The 17,119-nt window shown below is 65.7% G+C and overlaps 2 protein-coding genes across 2 annotated transcripts in view; one reads left to right on the top strand and one right to left on the bottom strand.

Moving 5' to 3' along the window:
• PANK4 (pantothenate kinase 4 (inactive)) overlaps positions 1–2,518 on the top strand; it is an 18,527-nt gene extending 16,009 nt beyond the window's left edge. Inside the window, exons 16-18 of the mRNA XM_032760892.2 lie at positions 410–530; positions 670–738; positions 1,542–2,518. Coding sequence (XP_032616783.1) covers positions 410–530; positions 670–738; positions 1,542–1,755 — 404 coding nt within the window. The 3' untranslated portion in view covers positions 1,756–2,518. The remainder of the gene's footprint in view (positions 1–409; positions 531–669; positions 739–1,541) is intronic.
• Positions 2,519–5,053: 2,535 nt separating this feature from the next.
• PLCH2 (phospholipase C eta 2) overlaps positions 5,054–17,119 on the bottom strand; it is a 28,958-nt gene continuing 16,892 nt past the window's right edge. Inside the window, exons 12-22 of the mRNA XM_058444584.1 lie at positions 15,593–15,685; positions 15,021–15,103; positions 13,881–13,978; positions 13,575–13,757; positions 12,986–13,093; positions 11,966–12,090; positions 11,785–11,869; positions 11,382–11,528; positions 10,804–10,883; positions 8,192–8,489; positions 5,054–6,687 (exon numbers count right to left, since the gene is read on the bottom strand). Of these exons, the coding sequence (XP_058300567.1) occupies positions 5,375–6,687; positions 8,192–8,489; positions 10,804–10,883; positions 11,382–11,528; positions 11,785–11,869; positions 11,966–12,090; positions 12,986–13,093; positions 13,575–13,757; positions 13,881–13,978; positions 15,021–15,103; positions 15,593–15,685 (2,613 nt within the window). The 3' untranslated portion in view covers positions 5,054–5,374. The remainder of the gene's footprint in view (positions 6,688–8,191; positions 8,490–10,803; positions 10,884–11,381; positions 11,529–11,784; positions 11,870–11,965; positions 12,091–12,985; positions 13,094–13,574; positions 13,758–13,880; positions 13,979–15,020; positions 15,104–15,592; positions 15,686–17,119) is intronic.

Genomic DNA, 17,119 nt, shown 5'->3' with positions numbered 1-17,119 from the left:
GACGCAGCAGGTAGGTGCAGGCGGCAGCACAGGGGAGGCGGCCCAGAGCCCTCATCTGCTGGGGTGGAGGCTCCCAGCCCCCCTGGGCTCAGGCTGAGGGTCCATGTGCTGAAGCCCAGGGCTGACGCCAGGCTCCTGGAAGGGTGCTCACAGCAAGGAGGCTTTGGGGCTGTGACTTCATGCCGATCGGAGACAGGCAGGTCCCAAGGGCAGGCTCTAAACTCGCCTCTGCCCCTCGGCTCAGCCCCCTCCCAGGGGCCACAGAGTGGCAAGGTCAGGCGAGGTCCCTGCTCCTCAGCAGCAGGTGGCTGGCCAGGCCCGCTGGGCACAGCACCCTCACCCAGCCCAGCCACTCGAAGGCCGAGGTGCATGCAGGCACCATGCTGGGCCGGCACAGGTTCCTAAAGAGCCTGGGCCCTCCTCCTGCAGGTCATCCTGGCATGCAACTCAGGCCCCGCTCTGAATGACGTGACCCACAGCGAGTCCCTCATCGTGGCAGAGCGCATCGCAGGCATGGACCCTGTCGTGCAGTGAGTTGGCGGGCAGTGCTGGGGGGGCCTTGATGGGGAGGGGCACCAGCTGGGCAGAGTGGGCCATGGGGATTGTCACTGAACTGGGAGCCCCCGGGGGGCCACCCTCCTGGGGGCACTGACCACCTTGTGTCTGCAGCTCCGCACTCCGGGAAGAGAGGCTGCTGCTGGTGCAGACGGGCTCCAGCTCCCCGTGCCTCGACCTCAGGTAACCCCGTACCCTGCACCTGCTCTCTCCCTCCTGGGCTTTGTGCCCTTTGTGCTGTGCACCTGCAGCCAGGTGCATGCGGGACACCGACCTCAGGACTGCTCCTGCGGCCTCTCCTGACCCCAGGCCTGGACTGACCGCAGGAGGGGACAGATATGCCATCCCCAAAGGTGGCCTGGGGAGGGTGAATGGATTCAGGGTCTGAGGTGGCTACACATGGGCTGGGTTGGGGGACTTGGGGCAAGAGGGACCAATGTCCCTGTGGCCACTTAGCTGAGGCTGAGGGTGACCTGGGCAGGTGCCCAGTGTCTGTCACCTCCGTGTCCCACATAGATGCCAGGCTCTGCTTCTGTGGTTCTGGAGGTCGTTAGCCGATTGTATGCGGTGCTGTCTGTCCTCCTGATTACAGAGGAGGAAGGAACCCCTTAAATGAGCGGGTTCTGAGTGCTGGGGCCGCTGGTCTGCTCTGCCTGGTGGGATTCCCCAGTGCTGGCTTCATCTGTTGCCCCAGCCCCACTCTCACCAACAAGGAGGGCATGAAAATGACAAGGAATCCATCCCTAGAGTTCACGGGAGATCTAGGGCAGAGTTTCCAAGCTGCAGCTGCTCTGGCCCTGCGTGAGCTGCTGCTCTGAGGAGGCCCCGGGCTGAGGCATCTACCAGGCGGAGGCTGGGTTTGGAGGCCTCCACATCAGGGAATTGAGCAGGGGTGGGTTTCGGCCTTCACGTTGGTTGCTGCACTGTGTGGGAAGTGGGGTCTGGGGTCTGCTTGCCCAGTCTCACTGTCCTCTTCCTCCCTAAAGCCGCCTGGATAAGGGGCTGGCCGCACTGGTGCGGGAGCGTGGCGCGGACCTGGTGGTCATTGAGGGCATGGGCCGTGCTGTCCACACCAACTACCACGCGGCCCTGCGCTGCGAGAGCCTCAAGCTGGCCGTCATCAAGAACGCGTGGCTGGCCGAGCGGCTGGGCGGCCAGCTCTTCAGCGTCATCTTCAAGTACGAGGTCCCGGCCAAGTGAGGCACTGCGGCTGCCAGACTGTTCTGCTTGTCACTTGTCAGGAATGTGTTTTTACCACCACAGGGAAACTGCGTTCAAATCCACATATTTATATTGTACTACCGTGACACGGCACATACGCCCCAGCCCGCACAGATGCGTGTGATCGAGAGGCAAGACGCAGCTTTGTCCTGGGAGACATTCATATTGGAATCTATTTAACTGCTAAAGAACCTTTTATATATATATAGAGAGAGAGAGAGATCTATACAGGTATGTCTGACAGGACTCAGCGCCGTGGGCACGCGCCAAATAGAGTTTTTAAAAGAGGCTGGAGCCGTCTGCGCTGTTTTATTTTGGAACAGGGGCCCCTCCCGACTCCTCCCATCGGGGGAGCCCAGAGCTGGAGCCCTTCCCTGCGCTGCTTCTAGACCTCGTGGGCAACGATCGCCAGCCGCCCCGCGGACCCCCTGGCCCCGGGACCCCGCGTCTCTCACTGCTCCCTCTGGGCCAGAAGAACCGACTCAGCCACCTCGTCCCTCCAGCGCTCTCCCCCTGCGCCTGCGGGATGTGTGGGTGCTGAGCAGCATTCCTGACTCGAGAGCCTGTGAAAGGAGCCCTCGGCATCCATCACCCTCAAGGGCTCTCAGGCAGCCAGGCGCTGACGTGGACCTTGCTAGGAACTGTGCAGACCACGTGGGTTTTGTTGCTATGGCCTTGGGACCAGGCTCCCCGGGGCCCTGTTCTGTGGCTAGGGTGGGCGTGGCTGGGGGGAGCTGGCAGCAGGGAGGCCCCTGGGAGCTCCGAGGCGCCTGGGGGTCTTCCCGCTCAGCCCAGGTGTAGGATTGAGACCACACACAGCCTCGTAGAGAGGACAGGAGGGTGCAGAGCTTGCAGAGGCCCTGCTGGGGTAGGCTGGCTGCAGGCCCCCAGCTTTGACTGCATGTGGCCGGGAGCTGTTCCTGGTGCTGAGCTGCTGGGCAGGCCCTGAGGAGGCTGAGCGGCTGCCTTGCCCCACCACCCCCACCCCCGCTAGGGTCCCCCACATCTAGAAGCTTCACTGAGAACCCCAAGCACAGGCTGTCCTAGGCCAAGGAGGTAGGGTGGCATAGACCACCTTCCAGACAGCTTCGCTTGGTGGTCTGGAACCTGCAGAGGCTAAGACCCCTCGCTCATGGAGACCTGGCCTGCCCAGAGGTGCCCAGTGGCCATTTCTGGCCCCCACTGTGGTGTCTCTTCATGACCTGCCCTTGGAGTCTGCGTGGAGCCTGAGCCCCAGCCCTCGTGCAGTGGCCACCAAGGGGGCTTCTGTCCTGGCACAGGAGCCCAGGAGCAGCTGGGCTGTCCTGAGGTTGACTGTCCCCCTGGCTCCAGCTTCTCCCTCCTGTGGGTCCCCAGGGCAGAGGCCCAGCCCCCGGAACCCCATGGGCCCTCACCACTTTCTGGTCCTCTCCTCGGGCCCAGCTCTCTGATGGGGATGCCCTCCCAGCCTGCATCTCTGTGGCCTTCCCTGACCCCACTCAGCCCCTCCAGCTCTTGCTCCCATCCTGGCCCCACCCTCACCGGTGGTGGGTGGCAGCAGTGGCCTGGCCGCTCTGGGCACCTGGGTGTGTGACTGCCTGGCCTGACACCCACAGGGCTTGACCCCAGGGTTGGAGAGTCCATCTGTGCTGGGGACGCACCCACTACAGAGGTTTGGCCAGAGCCTGGCCCAGACAGGATGCCGAGGAGGAGGTGGGGGATGCACGGAGGCCTGGAAGGACAGAGCCAGGACAAGGACACCAGGGCCCAGCCCAGGCTGGTGAGCCCCTGCACACCCCCACGCAGGGCCTGCCGGCCTGCCTGTGGCCACAGCCTCAGCTCCCCTCTTGCAGAAGGGGCCACCCAACCTGTGAGCCAGGCACCCCTGTGCCTCCGGGTAACCCCAGCCTCTGTGACCCCAGCCCTTTTCCAGCCTTTTCCTAGCCCTTCCCCAGCCCTTCCCCAGCCGGAGCAGGAGGGTTCTGGCCTTTGCCTTGTTCCCTTGATGTGGCCGTTTCGAGGGTGCTTTCCTCAAGACACGATCTGGCCCCAGGCCCTCAGCCCCTCCTTGACTCCCGCAGGCCCCCAGCTGGCTCCCCCAGCCCTGCCCTGCCCATGGCACCACTTGGGGGCTCACCAGGAGGCCTCGGTCACCAGGCTGCTGTCAGTGTCACCGCTGGGGGCTCTGTGAGTCCCTGTCCCAGAGCTGAGATTCCTCAGGCTCAGGTGCCGCCCTGGGCCCCAGGCAACCGGCTCACCACACCCCTGCTCTCGGTGGGGCTGCAGCTGCCCACACGCAAATGTTCTGGGGCTTGAGGATGACGAAGTCTTGCCAGGCTCCCTCTGAGGGGCCTGGTGGGGCTGGGGGAAGGGCGGCACCAGTGGCCCCTCTGCCTGGCTGAGCTGGGGAAGTGGTGACAGCGGTTCCCGTGGCCGCCCACGATCCCTGTCAGTGCAGGAACATGGTGAGGGCAGAGCAGCCCCCCTAGAGCTCCCCCAGCACCCCAGGATCCCGGCCTCCGGGCCTCATGCCTGCCTTCCCAAGGGCCCTGCCTGGGTGCAACGCAGCCAGGGGTGAGACGGGATACCCCGACAGAGCAGTGCTCATCCGGGTAGCGTGCTGGGCAGGCCCCTTGGGCAGAGGCAGGTGGCAGAGCCTCGTGGGGCAGGACATCCCCTGACTTCCCTGGCCACAGGGTGGGCCACACCCACTCCCACTGTTGGGGCAGCAGAGGACGGGCTGCAGCACAGGCTTCCAGAGGCCCAACCAGTACCCCAGCTTCTCTAGGGTAGGGGCCTTTCTGGAACCACCATGCTCTGCAGGCAGAGCAGTCCCCAGGGTCTGGGGGCCTGCGGCCCGGGGTTAGGGCCTGCGCCCTGAGGAGCAGGCTTTGCAGCCTACCCTGGGGGCCTGTCCAGCTCAGCCCTCTGAGGACGGGCCAGGTCTTCTTTTCTTAGGGTGTCCTTTGGGCCTGGCGCAGGCTCCGACGGGCACCTGGTGAGTGGCACAGGAGGCTGAGCGAACGGGAAGCCCATGTGTGCTGGTGAGCACGTTTATCGGAACCACGTTTGGGGGTTGACAGAGGCTTAGGCATGGTGCAGAGGGTGGCGTGGTCGGAGCAAGGCAGATACAGGCTTCAGGGCGAGGCCCAGACGGCCGTCCTGAGCAGCCCTGGTGCCTCACAAGCACCTCAGCCTGTGTCGTGGCCAGGTCAGCCGCGCCTCCCAGGGCAGGCTCAGGACAGGTGCGCACAGATGCACACCACACACACCTGGGGCAAAAAACCAGGTAAAAATGGAAAGGGACTTGGTATCATTTTAATGTTGTATAAGTTTTGCTTCTAAAAATTTAAATATTTCTCTATGTATAGATCCTAAAACGCCGGGAAAACTGCCTGGCGGGGCCAGCCTCGAAGCCCCTCCTGTGGGCCCCGGGCTAGCAGCTTTAGCCTTTCCTCCCCGGGAGCAGGGGCAGGAGGGAGGCAGGGGCCGAGGGGACACAGGGCAGCCAGGGACACACAGTTTTGGGGGCCTGGCTGCCCTGTTTCCTAAGCAAACACAACACGCCCGCCCCTACCCTGGGCCTCCAGAGCAGCCCAGGTTCCCACCCCTGACAGGGTCAGAGGCGGAGCAGGACCAGGTTTTCAGCGGCCACGGATGCTGGCCCGGGGGCTCCCTTGGAGGGTGCTGGCGCATCCACACTGCCCTCGTGGCCCACGGAGCAGGCGCCCTCGGGGGTTCCCCGCTCCTCTTCTGGGGGTCCCTGCCGGCCCAGGCCCTGCAGTCTCTGCTGCCGCTCCTGGGCCTGGCGGGCCCGGCTGGCAATGGCACGCACGCGGCTCTGGCTGCGGGAGGAGGAGCGCCGCAGAAAACCAGGGCCCCCTGCCACCCCCTCCCCAGCCGGGCCCAGGCTGGTGGGTGATGTGATGTCTCCTGCCTGCTGGAAGACTGTGAGCCAGCGCAGCTGCTCTGTCAGGGAGTCCCGTCTCACCCCTGGCCCCGACACACGCCGTGTCCCTCCCGGGAGGCCCAGGTTGTGGCTCAGGCTGCGGGAGCCGCCCTCAAAGCTAGGGGCAAAGTCATCAGCAGTGAGGTCCCCCAGGCTCTTGGACTTGGCAGCCACGGGGCAGTCCTGCAGGCCCACCAGGGAAAGGCAGCCCCAGGGAGGCCGGAAGGGGAGGCCAGGCATCCGTGGGGCCAGGGGCCTGGGCTGCGGTTCGTCAGGCATGGGAGGCCGCTGGCCCATAGCCCGCAGGTTGGGGTTGGATTTGCTCTTGGTCACAGGTGGCAGGTCTGGGCGGGCAGCTGAAGCTGAGTGGGGCCTGGGGGGCAGGCGTCCCATGTGGGCTCCAGCGAGGCTCTCGCGGCTGCGGCCCAGGCCCAGGCTGGGCAGGGAGAGGTCAATGACAGTGTCACTGGATGACATGCTGGAGGAGGAGGAAACGCTGTCTCGGTGGCCACATGGCTCCAGCCGCTGCCACAGCCGGTCACTGCCCGTGGCGTCAGAGTACACAGCAGGGGCCGGGAAGGGACCGGCCAGGGTCCGCCATCCTCCCAGGGGCTCCGTGGGCACCTGCCCCTCACTCTTCACCCTTCTAATCACGGGCAGGTGGCCCGGGGTCCGGGGCTGGCTCCTGCCGTCTGTCTGGCTGCCAGGGGCCCCCTCGTACGCCCTGCCGGGGCCCTTGTCGTTGCATGGCCGAGGCCCGCGGTCTCGGGGCTCCTCCGTGTCCTCTGGGGGCTCCTCAGTGTCCTGTGGGGGGCTTGCCACATTAGCTGCGGGTCCTGTGGGGTACAGGGGCTGTCCCTGAGAAGAGCTGGTGGGGACAGCCGCTGGTGGCAGGGGGCCAGGGCCTGGGGCGGGCTCCTCAGCAATGGTTTCCAGGCTGCACGGTGGGGGGAGCGGCCGCTGCGTGGAGAGGGGGCGGGTGTCTGTGGTGGGGTGGGGGAGTGAGAGAGAGAGAGCCAGAGGGAGAAGCAGAAGAGAGAAAGAAAGGGAGGCAGGGAGAGAGGCGGAGAGGAGTCGGATCAGGGTGGTGTCCCCGGTGCCCTGTGCCGAGGGTCGCCGGGCCCAGCTCCCACCCCGAGGCATCCCCCAGGCGCGGCACACTCGGTGTCCCCACCCTGCTGCTGCTGGGGCCCAGTCCACGCCCTGTGCCGCACACGGGGCCCTCCTTGGGCTGGGACAGCACGGGACACCGGGGCTGGGCCCCGTTACCTGTCACTCGCCGCTCTCAGTTCCTAACTACGGAGGCAGCGTGGGTGGGGGCAGAAAGGAAAGCTCGGTCAGGGGGGTCTGGAGGAGCAGGGTGGTGTGGGGCGGGCTCCATGTATGTCCCTCCCTCCAGGCTAAGGAGACACTCTCCTAGTGGGCACTTCAGCTCAAAGCAGTGAAGCCCCGGGGCCCAGGGAATCTACTCCACGCAGCACTCAGCAGGCTCCAGGCGTCCCGGGGGCACAGGAGACGCCCAGCAGCTGCACTGCCTGCCCACATCAGACTTCCCAGTAGGGAGCCCTGGAGCCTGCCCTAGAGGGAGGTGGGAATGGGATGGGACGTGGCCCCCAGTCCCAGGAAAGGCATCGGGGCCATGCAGGTTGCCAACCGCCCAGGAGGTGAGTTTGGGGAAGCGCCCAGCCGGAGGGTCCCAGCATGTCAGGCCACAGTCGCAGCCCCGGACCCTCAGCAAGAGCAGCTGGTTCTTCCCAGCCTGTCGGGCCTCAAACCAGCTCCACCCAAGTCCCAGGGCCTCAAGGTCAGACAGGAGGGCTGGGGCTATGGGCCACAGGCAAGCCAAGGGAGCAGGGTGCCACGGAGACAGAGCCACGAGCACGAGCACACGAGGCGACGCCGTCCACGCAGAAGCAGCAGCAGGTGACCCAGGCCCAGCCATGCCAGGGGCGTGCGGGAGGACCACGCAGGGCAAGAGGGGCTTACCGGCGGAGAACATGGGGGATTTACTCCTGATCTCCTCCAGCTTTTGAGCAAACAAGGCACTCATCTCTCCCTGCAGGGCCCCTGGTTGCCTGCAGGCGCCCTCAGGCCAGCGGGGGGACCTTTCGGGGATGCCCGGGCTGTCTGGGCTGCTGGAGTCCGAGGACATGGAGCCGCTACCGACTGGACCCTGCCTCCAGGTCCCGGGACCCTTGGGGGCCTCTCTGTTTCTCCCTGGGATAGCTTGAGGGTCCAGGCCACAGCAGGGGGTCCCCAGCGAGTCAGCCCGGGCCTGGGGTTGCTGGCGAATGGCTGCCTGCCTGCTCGCAGGCCCCGGGCTGGGTGGCCGCTCCCTCCGCAGGCCCTCGGTGTTCACGCCGGTGCAGGATCCCACCACACACTTCATGCACGTGGCGGCCATCCCAGCAGGCCCGGGGCCGTCTAGGACACACGGGGGCCGCACTCGCACAGGGCTCTTCTCTGTCACCGCAGCTGGTGCCTTACCTCGGGGGCTGCCGCTGCCGGGCCCCTCCTGGGCTGGGGCTCCCGGAGCAGGTCCGGGCCTGGGGGGCACCACGTCGTCTGCCACCCCCTTGGAGCCTGTGTCCTGTGTGCCCAGGACCAGCTCCGGGAAGCCCTTGCGGCCCGGCTTCTGGCTCTTGGTCGGGGCGCTGGCTGTGCGCCGCAGGAGCCGCTGGCTAACGGAGGGCCGGGCCAGGGGCCGCCCAGCAGCATGACTGTCCAGCGAGCCGGGCTTTGGGCCTCGGAGGAAGAGGCCTTTTAGGCCCAGAGCCTGCTTGACCTGCAAGAGAAGGAGCCCACATAGCTGTTGCCAGGGGTCCCAGCCCAGCTGCAGCTGCAGCCCCAGGGCCAGCCCTTCAGACCATGCCACAGACGTGCCGTGCGTGTCTCGGTCCGAGGGGCCACCTCAGGCTGGGGGTGTGTGGACACACCAGGGCCTTCCAGAGCAGGGTCCCTAGGGCAGCTCTGCCTGGGACAGTGGCTGCTACAGATCTAAGTACAGATGGCCCACCCCACCCTTCTGGCAGAAACTGCCCTCACCCGAGCTGTCCTGGGCATGTGGGGCCCATGAGGGGCATGGAGAGAAGGTCCTTCCCTCCAGAGGAGAGACCTCGAGCCCCAGCCTGGCCCACCACAGCCTGCACCTGCTCAGAGGCCCGCAGGCCCGGGCGCTGGCAGGGGACACTAGTGTGGCACTCCCTGGTTGTGTGTGCCCCACCCTCAGGCAGGAGTAGCTGGTCCACAGCAGGAGTAGCCAGGTGCATTGGGAGGCCCACTTGCCTGGCCCCTGTCCTGCCCACTCTCATGGTGATACTCCTGCCCTAGGAAGTACCACCTCTTCCAGGAAGGCTTCCTGAATTCCCCCAGGCAGCCTTTTCTGGTCTTGCCCTGCCTTCCGCTCGTGTGAGCCCCCAAGGCCCACAGCTGGCTTGCTGCCCCCTGAACCCTGCCAAGATGGGCTCAGGCTCCCGGCCACCAGCACCTGGCCACAGCCGATCTTCCTGGACAGCTGGGCCCGGAGGTCCCTGCCTGAGCAGAACAGCTGCTGAGAGGGAGGCAGCTGCATCTCCAGGGCACAGAGGCCAGAGGGGCCCTCACATGCCAGATGCCCCCGAGACCGGCAGCACCCACTGCGCCCCCATGACGAGCCGTGCTCGTGCACAGAGCGGCCCAGGCCCGGCAGGTGGGTCACCCCCCTGCAGGGGCCCCTCTGGGCAGATGCGTTCAGATGGCCAGCACTTGAATCAGCTTCCTGATTCAAGATCCCAAATCTACGCATTTGGTCACAGTGGCTGGAAAGCCATTTAGAAGCAGATCCGGGATTCTGGCTTGGAGCACTGGCCTCAGGGGTACCCTCATCCCAGGCACTGGGCATGGTTGGCAAGGACAGGGAGGGAGCAGGAGGGGAACTCAGAACCAACAGCCTGAGGGTCCGAGATGGGGGCAGGAGAGAGAAGGAGGGGGATAGGAGGGGCATAGCGGGGGCTCCAGCGGGATCCCTGCCAGGGAAGGGGCTGAGGTAGGGGAGGGAGGAGGGGGGAGGACAGTGAGACGGCGGCCACCCAGCTGAACCCTGGATCTGCCTCGTAAATGCCACTATGGCTGGGGATGGCCAGGGCCCCCAGAGCCATGTCATGATCCACGTCACATGAGCGACAGTCTCCAAATGCTACCAAGAATCACGGATGCTAATGGGGTGCGGCCTGGGCATGCAGGGGCGGTGGGCCGCACTGTCCCGCGCACCAGGTACCTTCAAGGCTCCTAACAGAGCTGCGCTTCTAAAAGTAGACTGTGGCCATAGAGAAGCCGACTGCAAGACCAAAGAGACAGAGGGAGCAGGTGAGGCGGCCACAGCAGTGGCGTGGGGAGCCCCGCGGCCTGGGGGACGAGGAACAGATGGGTGGATAGACAGCAGGGGCCGGATGGCACCTCTGGGCCCGAGAGCATGGCAGGAGAGAGTCAGCATTGGGCCTGGGCAGGCCCCTCGTGCTGTGTGTGCGGGGTCCCCCGAGGGCCAGCTGCAGCCAGCAGGACCCAGAGGGCACTGGGCCCCAGCTCAAAGCCAGGGCAGCAGGGCCGGCACCAAGACCCCTTCCTGCGGAAGCTGAGGCCCCACTCTGACCCGGGGCAGGGGACAGACATGCTGGGTGTGGAGTCACAGGCAAACCCGGGCAGCTGCCTTCCACATGACACCAGGAAGTAGAGGGGTGGAGGGTAGGAGAGGGGAGAGGGGCGTCACTCGGTCCCTGCTGAGAAGCCAGATGGCAGCACTAGGGGGGTGAAGGCTGCGAGGCCCCCAAGAGTCTGAGACAGGCATGGGTGACACAGGGCGGGGCAAGGCCCAGAGCACTCGGGACCTGTCCTGCCCGAGATGCCCACAGCCAGCCCTGAGATTCGAGGTGGGCACTGGCGGCTCAGGAGCCAGGCCCCCACAGCAGCCCCTCTTGAGATAGAGGAGCAGAGGCCCGGGGAGGGGACCCTAGGCCTCACTGCCTGAGTTCAGGACCCAGCACTGGGGACACATGGGGGGGCATGGGACAAGGGGCTGGTGTGGCCCCTCCCCATGATGGCTGGTGGCAGGGGGTGATACTCACCTTACCACTGATGTCACTGACAGCCACATGCACGAAGATGGAGGCCTCTTCCATCCCCTCCAGGTACACGTGCCTGTAGCCTGGAGCAGTGTGGGTCAATGGGGTCATGAGGTCACAGCCACCCAGGGCCCCCACCTGCTCTGCCCCCCACTCTACTTAAAGGTCCCAAGACCCCAGATACAGCCAACAAGCCCAGGCCTGGAGCCTCTGCCTCCTGTGGGCCCAGCACTAACCCTACCTCCTCCAGGAAGCCCACTGGCATTGCACCAGCCTGCAGGGACCTCTTCCTGGGGGTGGCCCCTCCCCCACAGGCCATGCCCCTGCCTGACCCACAGATCCGCAGGCTGGCTGTTGTCCTGTCCTCAGCCCTCTTCCTGGGGGTGGCCTCTCCCACACAGGCTGTGTCCCCATCTGACCCACAGAGCCCCAGGCCGGCGCTCCTCCCATTCTCAGCCCCTGTCTCGTTGGTGCCAGGTGCAGGCCCACCCACACAGGCGCTGACTCGCAGGGGAAAGAGTGCCTGCCCTGCCCTGGGGCCCTCGGCCAGTGTGGGGGGGCACCGTGTCCACCCCTCCCACCTGGCAGCATGCTGCTGAAGGCCAGCGTCCTCTGGCCAATGAAGTCACGCCCAATGGGATCATGGTCCCAGACGAGGAAGCGGACCAGCGCGATCTCCGGCATGTGCACCGTGAACACCAGGGTCTCCTCCCAGGTGGGGTTGAACCCTGGGGAAGCAGTGCCAGGAGGAGTGTCCCATGGGGAGGGCCCAGCCCAGCACCGCTCCAGCCTGGAGCCCCCAGCCCACACCACTCCCAGTGCCACTCCCGGTGCTGCTTCTGGGACTGCCCACCTAGAGGGGAGTGGCGCCTAGGACTGTCACCGAGGGAGGCCTGGGCAGAGCACCCTGGCACACCAGGTAGCCCCAACCCTCCCCCCTCAGACTTCCATCACAGGCGTGACGGAGCCACGGCCGAGCCTCACCATTGTCGTCCACCACGCGGGTCTGCTCCCTGCTGCAGTCCACAGGGAGCCCGATGATCTCCACCTCCACAAAGGGGTCGATGATCTGGGACACAGGAGTAGGGGTGGCATCGGGGCCCATCGCGATGCCCGGCCCGCCCCCCACTCCCACCCCACCCGCCTGTGCGGGGCTGGCCCCCACCTCCCCGCGGTCCCCCAGCATGGAGTCGCGCGGCTTGGGAAGCTGCTGGCCACTGATGATCCGGAGCACCAGCTGCTTCTTGAGCTGCCCGGGCAGGGGGTCCTCCGAGTTGGGGTTGAACACGCCTGAGGGGATGCCAGGCAGGTGGTCAGTGGCCCAGCCCTCAGCACGTCCCCTACTTGCTGGGGCATGGCTGCCAACAGCCCCCTCCCCGGCCCCCACATAGGAGACTGGAGCTGGTGCCAGGCGGAGGGAGGGAGGCAGCAGTCCAGGGGGGCACCTCGGGGGCAGGTGCACCTGGCCCAGTATGGATCACCTTTGTGGCCACCGCAGCACGTGGGACAGAGCCCATGCCTCCCACAGCTGAGCCGAGGAGGTCACACGGCTCCTGGGGGTGTGTCTGGGTCCCTGGGGGTATGAGGGGTGGGGTCTCTGGTGACAGTGCCCCCAGGGTCTGCTCAGACTGAGAACTCCGAGGAGGGCAAGCCAAGGGCAGAGGTGGAAGTAGCTGGTCCACAGCAGGAGTAGCCTGGTCCAGCGGGAGGCCCGCTCGCCCAGCCCCTGTCCTGCCCTCTCCCATGGCGACACTCCTGCCAGGGCCACAGGGGGACCAAGCTGGAAGTCATCCACAGCAGACAAACCAGAGGTGTCTGAGAGCCGGGAGGAGGTTCCTCCAAACAACCAGTCCAGACCCAGGTCCTGAGACCCACAGAGGGGCCGGGTATAGGGGGCTGGGTCGCTGGCACTGGGGCCCCTCAGACAAGTCCTCTCATGTGGGGCCCAGGATCCCCAGTTCTCCATCCCTGGATTCCTGGTGGAGCTGGGCCCTTCTTTGCAACGCTAGCAAGGAGGGTTTCCCCCACCCACCTCCCCAGCATCCTGGGAGCTTCATCCCAACCTGACCCTCCAGGGGACTCTGCCAAAGCCGCCCCCACCCCCTTGCTAGCCTGGGGGGCTCCGATCTCTGTTCTGGGGACACCCGGGAGGCCCACCCGAGCCCTGAGCGTCCGAGCGCCTCACCCTGGCACATGCACCCAGGCTTGAGTACGTAGCCGCAGCCACCGTTGGCACTAAACTTGGCTCGGTTCAGCTGTAGCATCCGGCCCTCTGACTGGTAGTTCAGGGCAACTATGAGGGGACACAAGGCTGCCCTGGTCAGCACCTGACCTTCCAGGTGTGTGCCCCACCCACCCGCCACCACACGCTAGCCTCCCCTGCACAGCTGCCGCAGATCTGCCGTCTACCCCTCGTTCACCCAATATGAATGGGACTCCAAGGTTCGCACCTGTGCAGGACTGAGGCCAGCACATCCTGGAGGGACGTTCCCAGAGCTGGCACAGCCAGCCTCGCAGGCAGGTATCCCTGGGAGTACGTGGACAGGCCTGCACCATCGCTCCCACATCCCCCCAAGGCCTGAAGGACCCTGCCCCAGTGCTAGCCTGGTGTCAGTGGCAGCCTGGTGTTGGCAGCATGCCACGGAGGTGTGGAGGCTCCAAGGGCAATAGAGCCCAGGACAGAACCAAGGCCCCAGTGGGTCACCCCTTGGGCTTCAGGGACTGTCTGAGCTGAGCCCTCCCCACCACACCCAGCGTACCATGCCCGCACCCACCCATTTGGCAGCCGGCGTTCCAGAAGGGCTGCGGGTTGTAGTTGCTGGAGTCCACGCGGTAGGAGGAGGGGTAGATGCGGGAGAGCTGGTGCTGGTTGAAGCGCAGGTACTGCGCCGGCTTCTGCTGCAGAATCTGGTGGGCCTTTGTCTCGCTGAAGGACGACACCTGCCAGCTGGACGCCGCTGTGGTGCCAGTGACCGGGCATCAGACTGCAAGTCCTCGACCTTGCCCGGTGCCCAGCAGCATAGCAGGGATGGGGGACAGGGAGGCCTCCGCCCGTGGCCCCAGGTCCCCGAGCCGCTCACCCTCCATCTCTATGTCATGGGTGGCCACGGACTTGGTGTACTTCACCAGGTCAGAGAGGGCCCGGGACAGCTTCATGGTCTTCTTCTGCCGGGTTGCCCTGTGGCAGGTGCAGGGAGTCAGAACCCCTCCCATCCAGGGCCCACCTGGCACCCAGCTCCGTGAGATGGGCTCCAGGGCTCCGGCAGGTTCATTAATTCACGCAGCAGGCCCCGAACCCTCAAGAGACCGACGCCAGACTGGGCCGCGGGCTGCGGAAACCTCAGTGCCAGGCAGGATGTGGGCTGGCTCGGAGCTACCAGCAGATGCAAAGGCCCCAGGTACTGTGTGCAGTGGAGGAGGATGTGGCCTGCCAAGCGTGGCAGGTGTGGGGGCTTCTGGAAGGTTCTGAGCAGGGGAGAGCTGCGGTCGGGGCCTGGGTCTGGCCTAGAATCACTACGTGGAGAGGAGGCCGGGGTCCAAGGGGGCCTCCATGTCGCCCAGGTGGCAGCGGCACATGTGGATCAGATGTGTGCTAAGGGCAGAGCCCGGCTGGCAAAAGGGATGGGACGGGACAGGAGGGGGCTGTGCCCAGGCGTGGGGCACGGAGGAACCATTGGGGGATGGAAGTGAGGGGAGACGGCAATAGGAGGGAGTGGGTGGCACGGGGGAGCCCAGGGTCTGGGAGGGGCGGGAGCTCCTTCTGGGCCTGTAGGTTTGAGACCCCGAAGAGACCCCAGACAGTGCTGAGGGAGGCCTCAGACACGGGGGCCTGGGCCTTGAATTCAGCCTGACTGGGCGGGAAGTGGGGGAGCCACTTCATGGCAGGCATTTGATGCCCCCTGGGGAGGGCATGAGGCTGGGGGCCTCATAGGAGGAGGCGGTGAGGACCGAGAGCCGACAGCCCAGCAGCATCCAGGCCTGTGGGGACCTGGGCCCTCCAGCCACCTGCTCGGCCGGCCCTGCCCCCACTGCCCGCAGCCACCAGCCTGCCTGCCCTGCACACCGTACTTCCCACCACTTCCCACTGCTTCCAGGGGCCAAGAAGGGGGTGGGTCCTGCCCTGCTCAGGGACGGTCCTGGTGGGGTCACCGCAGAGAAGGGCCTGGCTGGGCCAGGCTCCCAGGAGTGTGCAGGGCCTCCCCATGGGGCAGGGCACCTACCCTCGGCTCTGGCCTCCCGGGGAGTCCTGACCCTCATCTCCCTCCTCCACGCTGGCCGCCTTCTTCAGCTTGCTGCCCTTCTTCTGTGCGGGGGGCAGAGGTGTGAGCTGTAGAGCCCCTGCCCCAGGCCAGGCCTTGGCAAAGGATGGGGTGTTGGGGAGGGGCTGTCCTCCGGGGTCCCCAGCGGCCCACGCAGCATCCCATGTCCATCCCGCCTGGCTGGGCCTGCCAAAGCCTCCTCGGTGCCCTCTTGATCTGGGCTCTGGCAGACTCTCAGGGCAGCCACAAGGCATCTGAGCTTGGGGCGAGGGCCAGCGTGGGCCAGAGAAGGGATGTGAGCCAGCAAGGCACCTGTCCCCACCAGCTCCAAGCCCAGGCTTCTGGCCCAGTCCCTGGCACCTGCAGCCGATAGCTCAGCCTGACTCAGAGGGGATCCTGCGAGCCAGGCTGAGAACCCTGGGGGCTGGAGGAGACCCCCATGTGCTCTGGCTGGGGCAGGACCCACTGGGGCACTGGGAGCAGGGAGGACGCTGGGCCCAGACTGGGACCCTGGCCTGGGAGCTGCGGCGGACCTTACGCCTGGAGAAGCTTCCCACAACGAGGCGGCCGTCACGTCTGCTGGCCCCGGCATCCTCCCCAGACTCCACGTCCTCTTCAGCTTTGCTCTGAGTCCAAGGGAGAGACAGGGACAAGGTGAGCCCAGCCTTGAACCAGACAGGGAGGCCGGGACAGCTCCCTGGTGGCCCCAGAAGGTCTTCCTGGAAGAGGTGGGCTTGAGCCAGGTCTGGAGTAAGGCAGACAGGGGAGGGGAGGGCAGGGCGGGGACAGGTTGAGGAGCCCCCGTGGCCGCCGTTCCCAGTCCACCCCGGGGCAGAGGCAGCTGCTGAGGAGAAGCGGCCTGAAAGGCAGGCCCCAGTGGAAACATTCGCTCGCACCTGCCTCAGCGTCTCTCGTGTGTTGTTTTAAACTCAAGTTCTGAATCTTTTCTCCCCACCAGTGGTGACTATATAACTGCATTTGTGTGTCTGGAATATCGCTCAGCCAGGCCTGCTTGCACAACCCTTTCACCAGCGTTCCGCGGCCCTGCTGCCCTGACCTGTTCCCACAGTGTGCAGGTATCACCTAATCAGACAAACAGCTCCAGGTGGGTGCTCCCTGAGGCGGGCTCTGAGCTGGGGAACCCCAGGAAGCCACCGTGAGCCTTCCTAGCACTGTATAAGCAGCAGGCACATCCGGGGCTCCCCTACCTGCCCCCCACCGAACCCAGAGCTGCATCACAAACTGCTCATTCATCCCAAAGCTCATTCCCAATGGAACCAGCAGAGCCTGTGCCACCACCTGACCCCTGCAGCCCCTTCCACAGACACCTCCAAAACATGGCCCAGCTGTGCTCAGGGGGGGTTCCCCAACCACATCCTGTCCCCCACCAAGGGTGGGGGCTACTTTCTTTGAAACACAGCGAAGCCGTGGGCCTGCAGCAGGGGTCCCTGTTAGAGAGGGGCTTCTGCCAGAAGCAGACACATCACCCACCCGTGGCCATGCCCCTGTACACGCCCACTCCTCTGGACACACCCCTGCAACACCCACAGCATGTCCCTGCACACACACCCTCCCACACCCACAGATGCTCCCACACTGCTGCAAAGAGGCCACTGCAGCTCTCATGACCACAGACACTCGGCGCTCAGCCACACCACAGCAAACAGCTCCTACCCCTCCCTGCTCTCCCCAGCCTGGACCTGTGCCTGCCTGGACACTGCCTTGCTGGACGCATTGGAAATCAGGGCACACTGCGTCTGCAGGCCCCATGCCAGACGGGCCTCTCTGTCCTGTTGACATGGCCGGGGAGCTCCCGCCAGCCTCCCTGTGCTCTGGGTACCATGGCCCAGAGGTGTGCCCTGCCCCTCCTTCACCCTCATAGGGAGCCAGGATGGGATTGGACGGCCCTTCCCACGGCCCCGAGTGGCCAAGGGGCCTTCCCGTCACCAGGCTGCACTGGCCGGAGCCCGAGGCCCCGCGTGCACCGCAGCAGGGGGCTCCCAGGTTGTCCAGGTTCTCATGGCTCTCAGACAGGCTCGTCTCTCTCCACCTCCAGAAAA

Source organism: Hylobates moloch, unplaced genomic scaffold (assembly GCF_009828535.3).
Source record: "Hylobates moloch isolate HMO894 unplaced genomic scaffold, HMol_V3 SCAFFOLD_9, whole genome shotgun sequence".
In the NCBI taxonomy this organism is placed as follows: Eukaryota; Metazoa; Chordata; class Mammalia; order Primates; family Hylobatidae; genus Hylobates; species Hylobates moloch.
The sequence above is the reverse complement of the archived record's forward strand: the minus strand, read 5'-3'. Positions and strand labels throughout refer to the sequence as shown.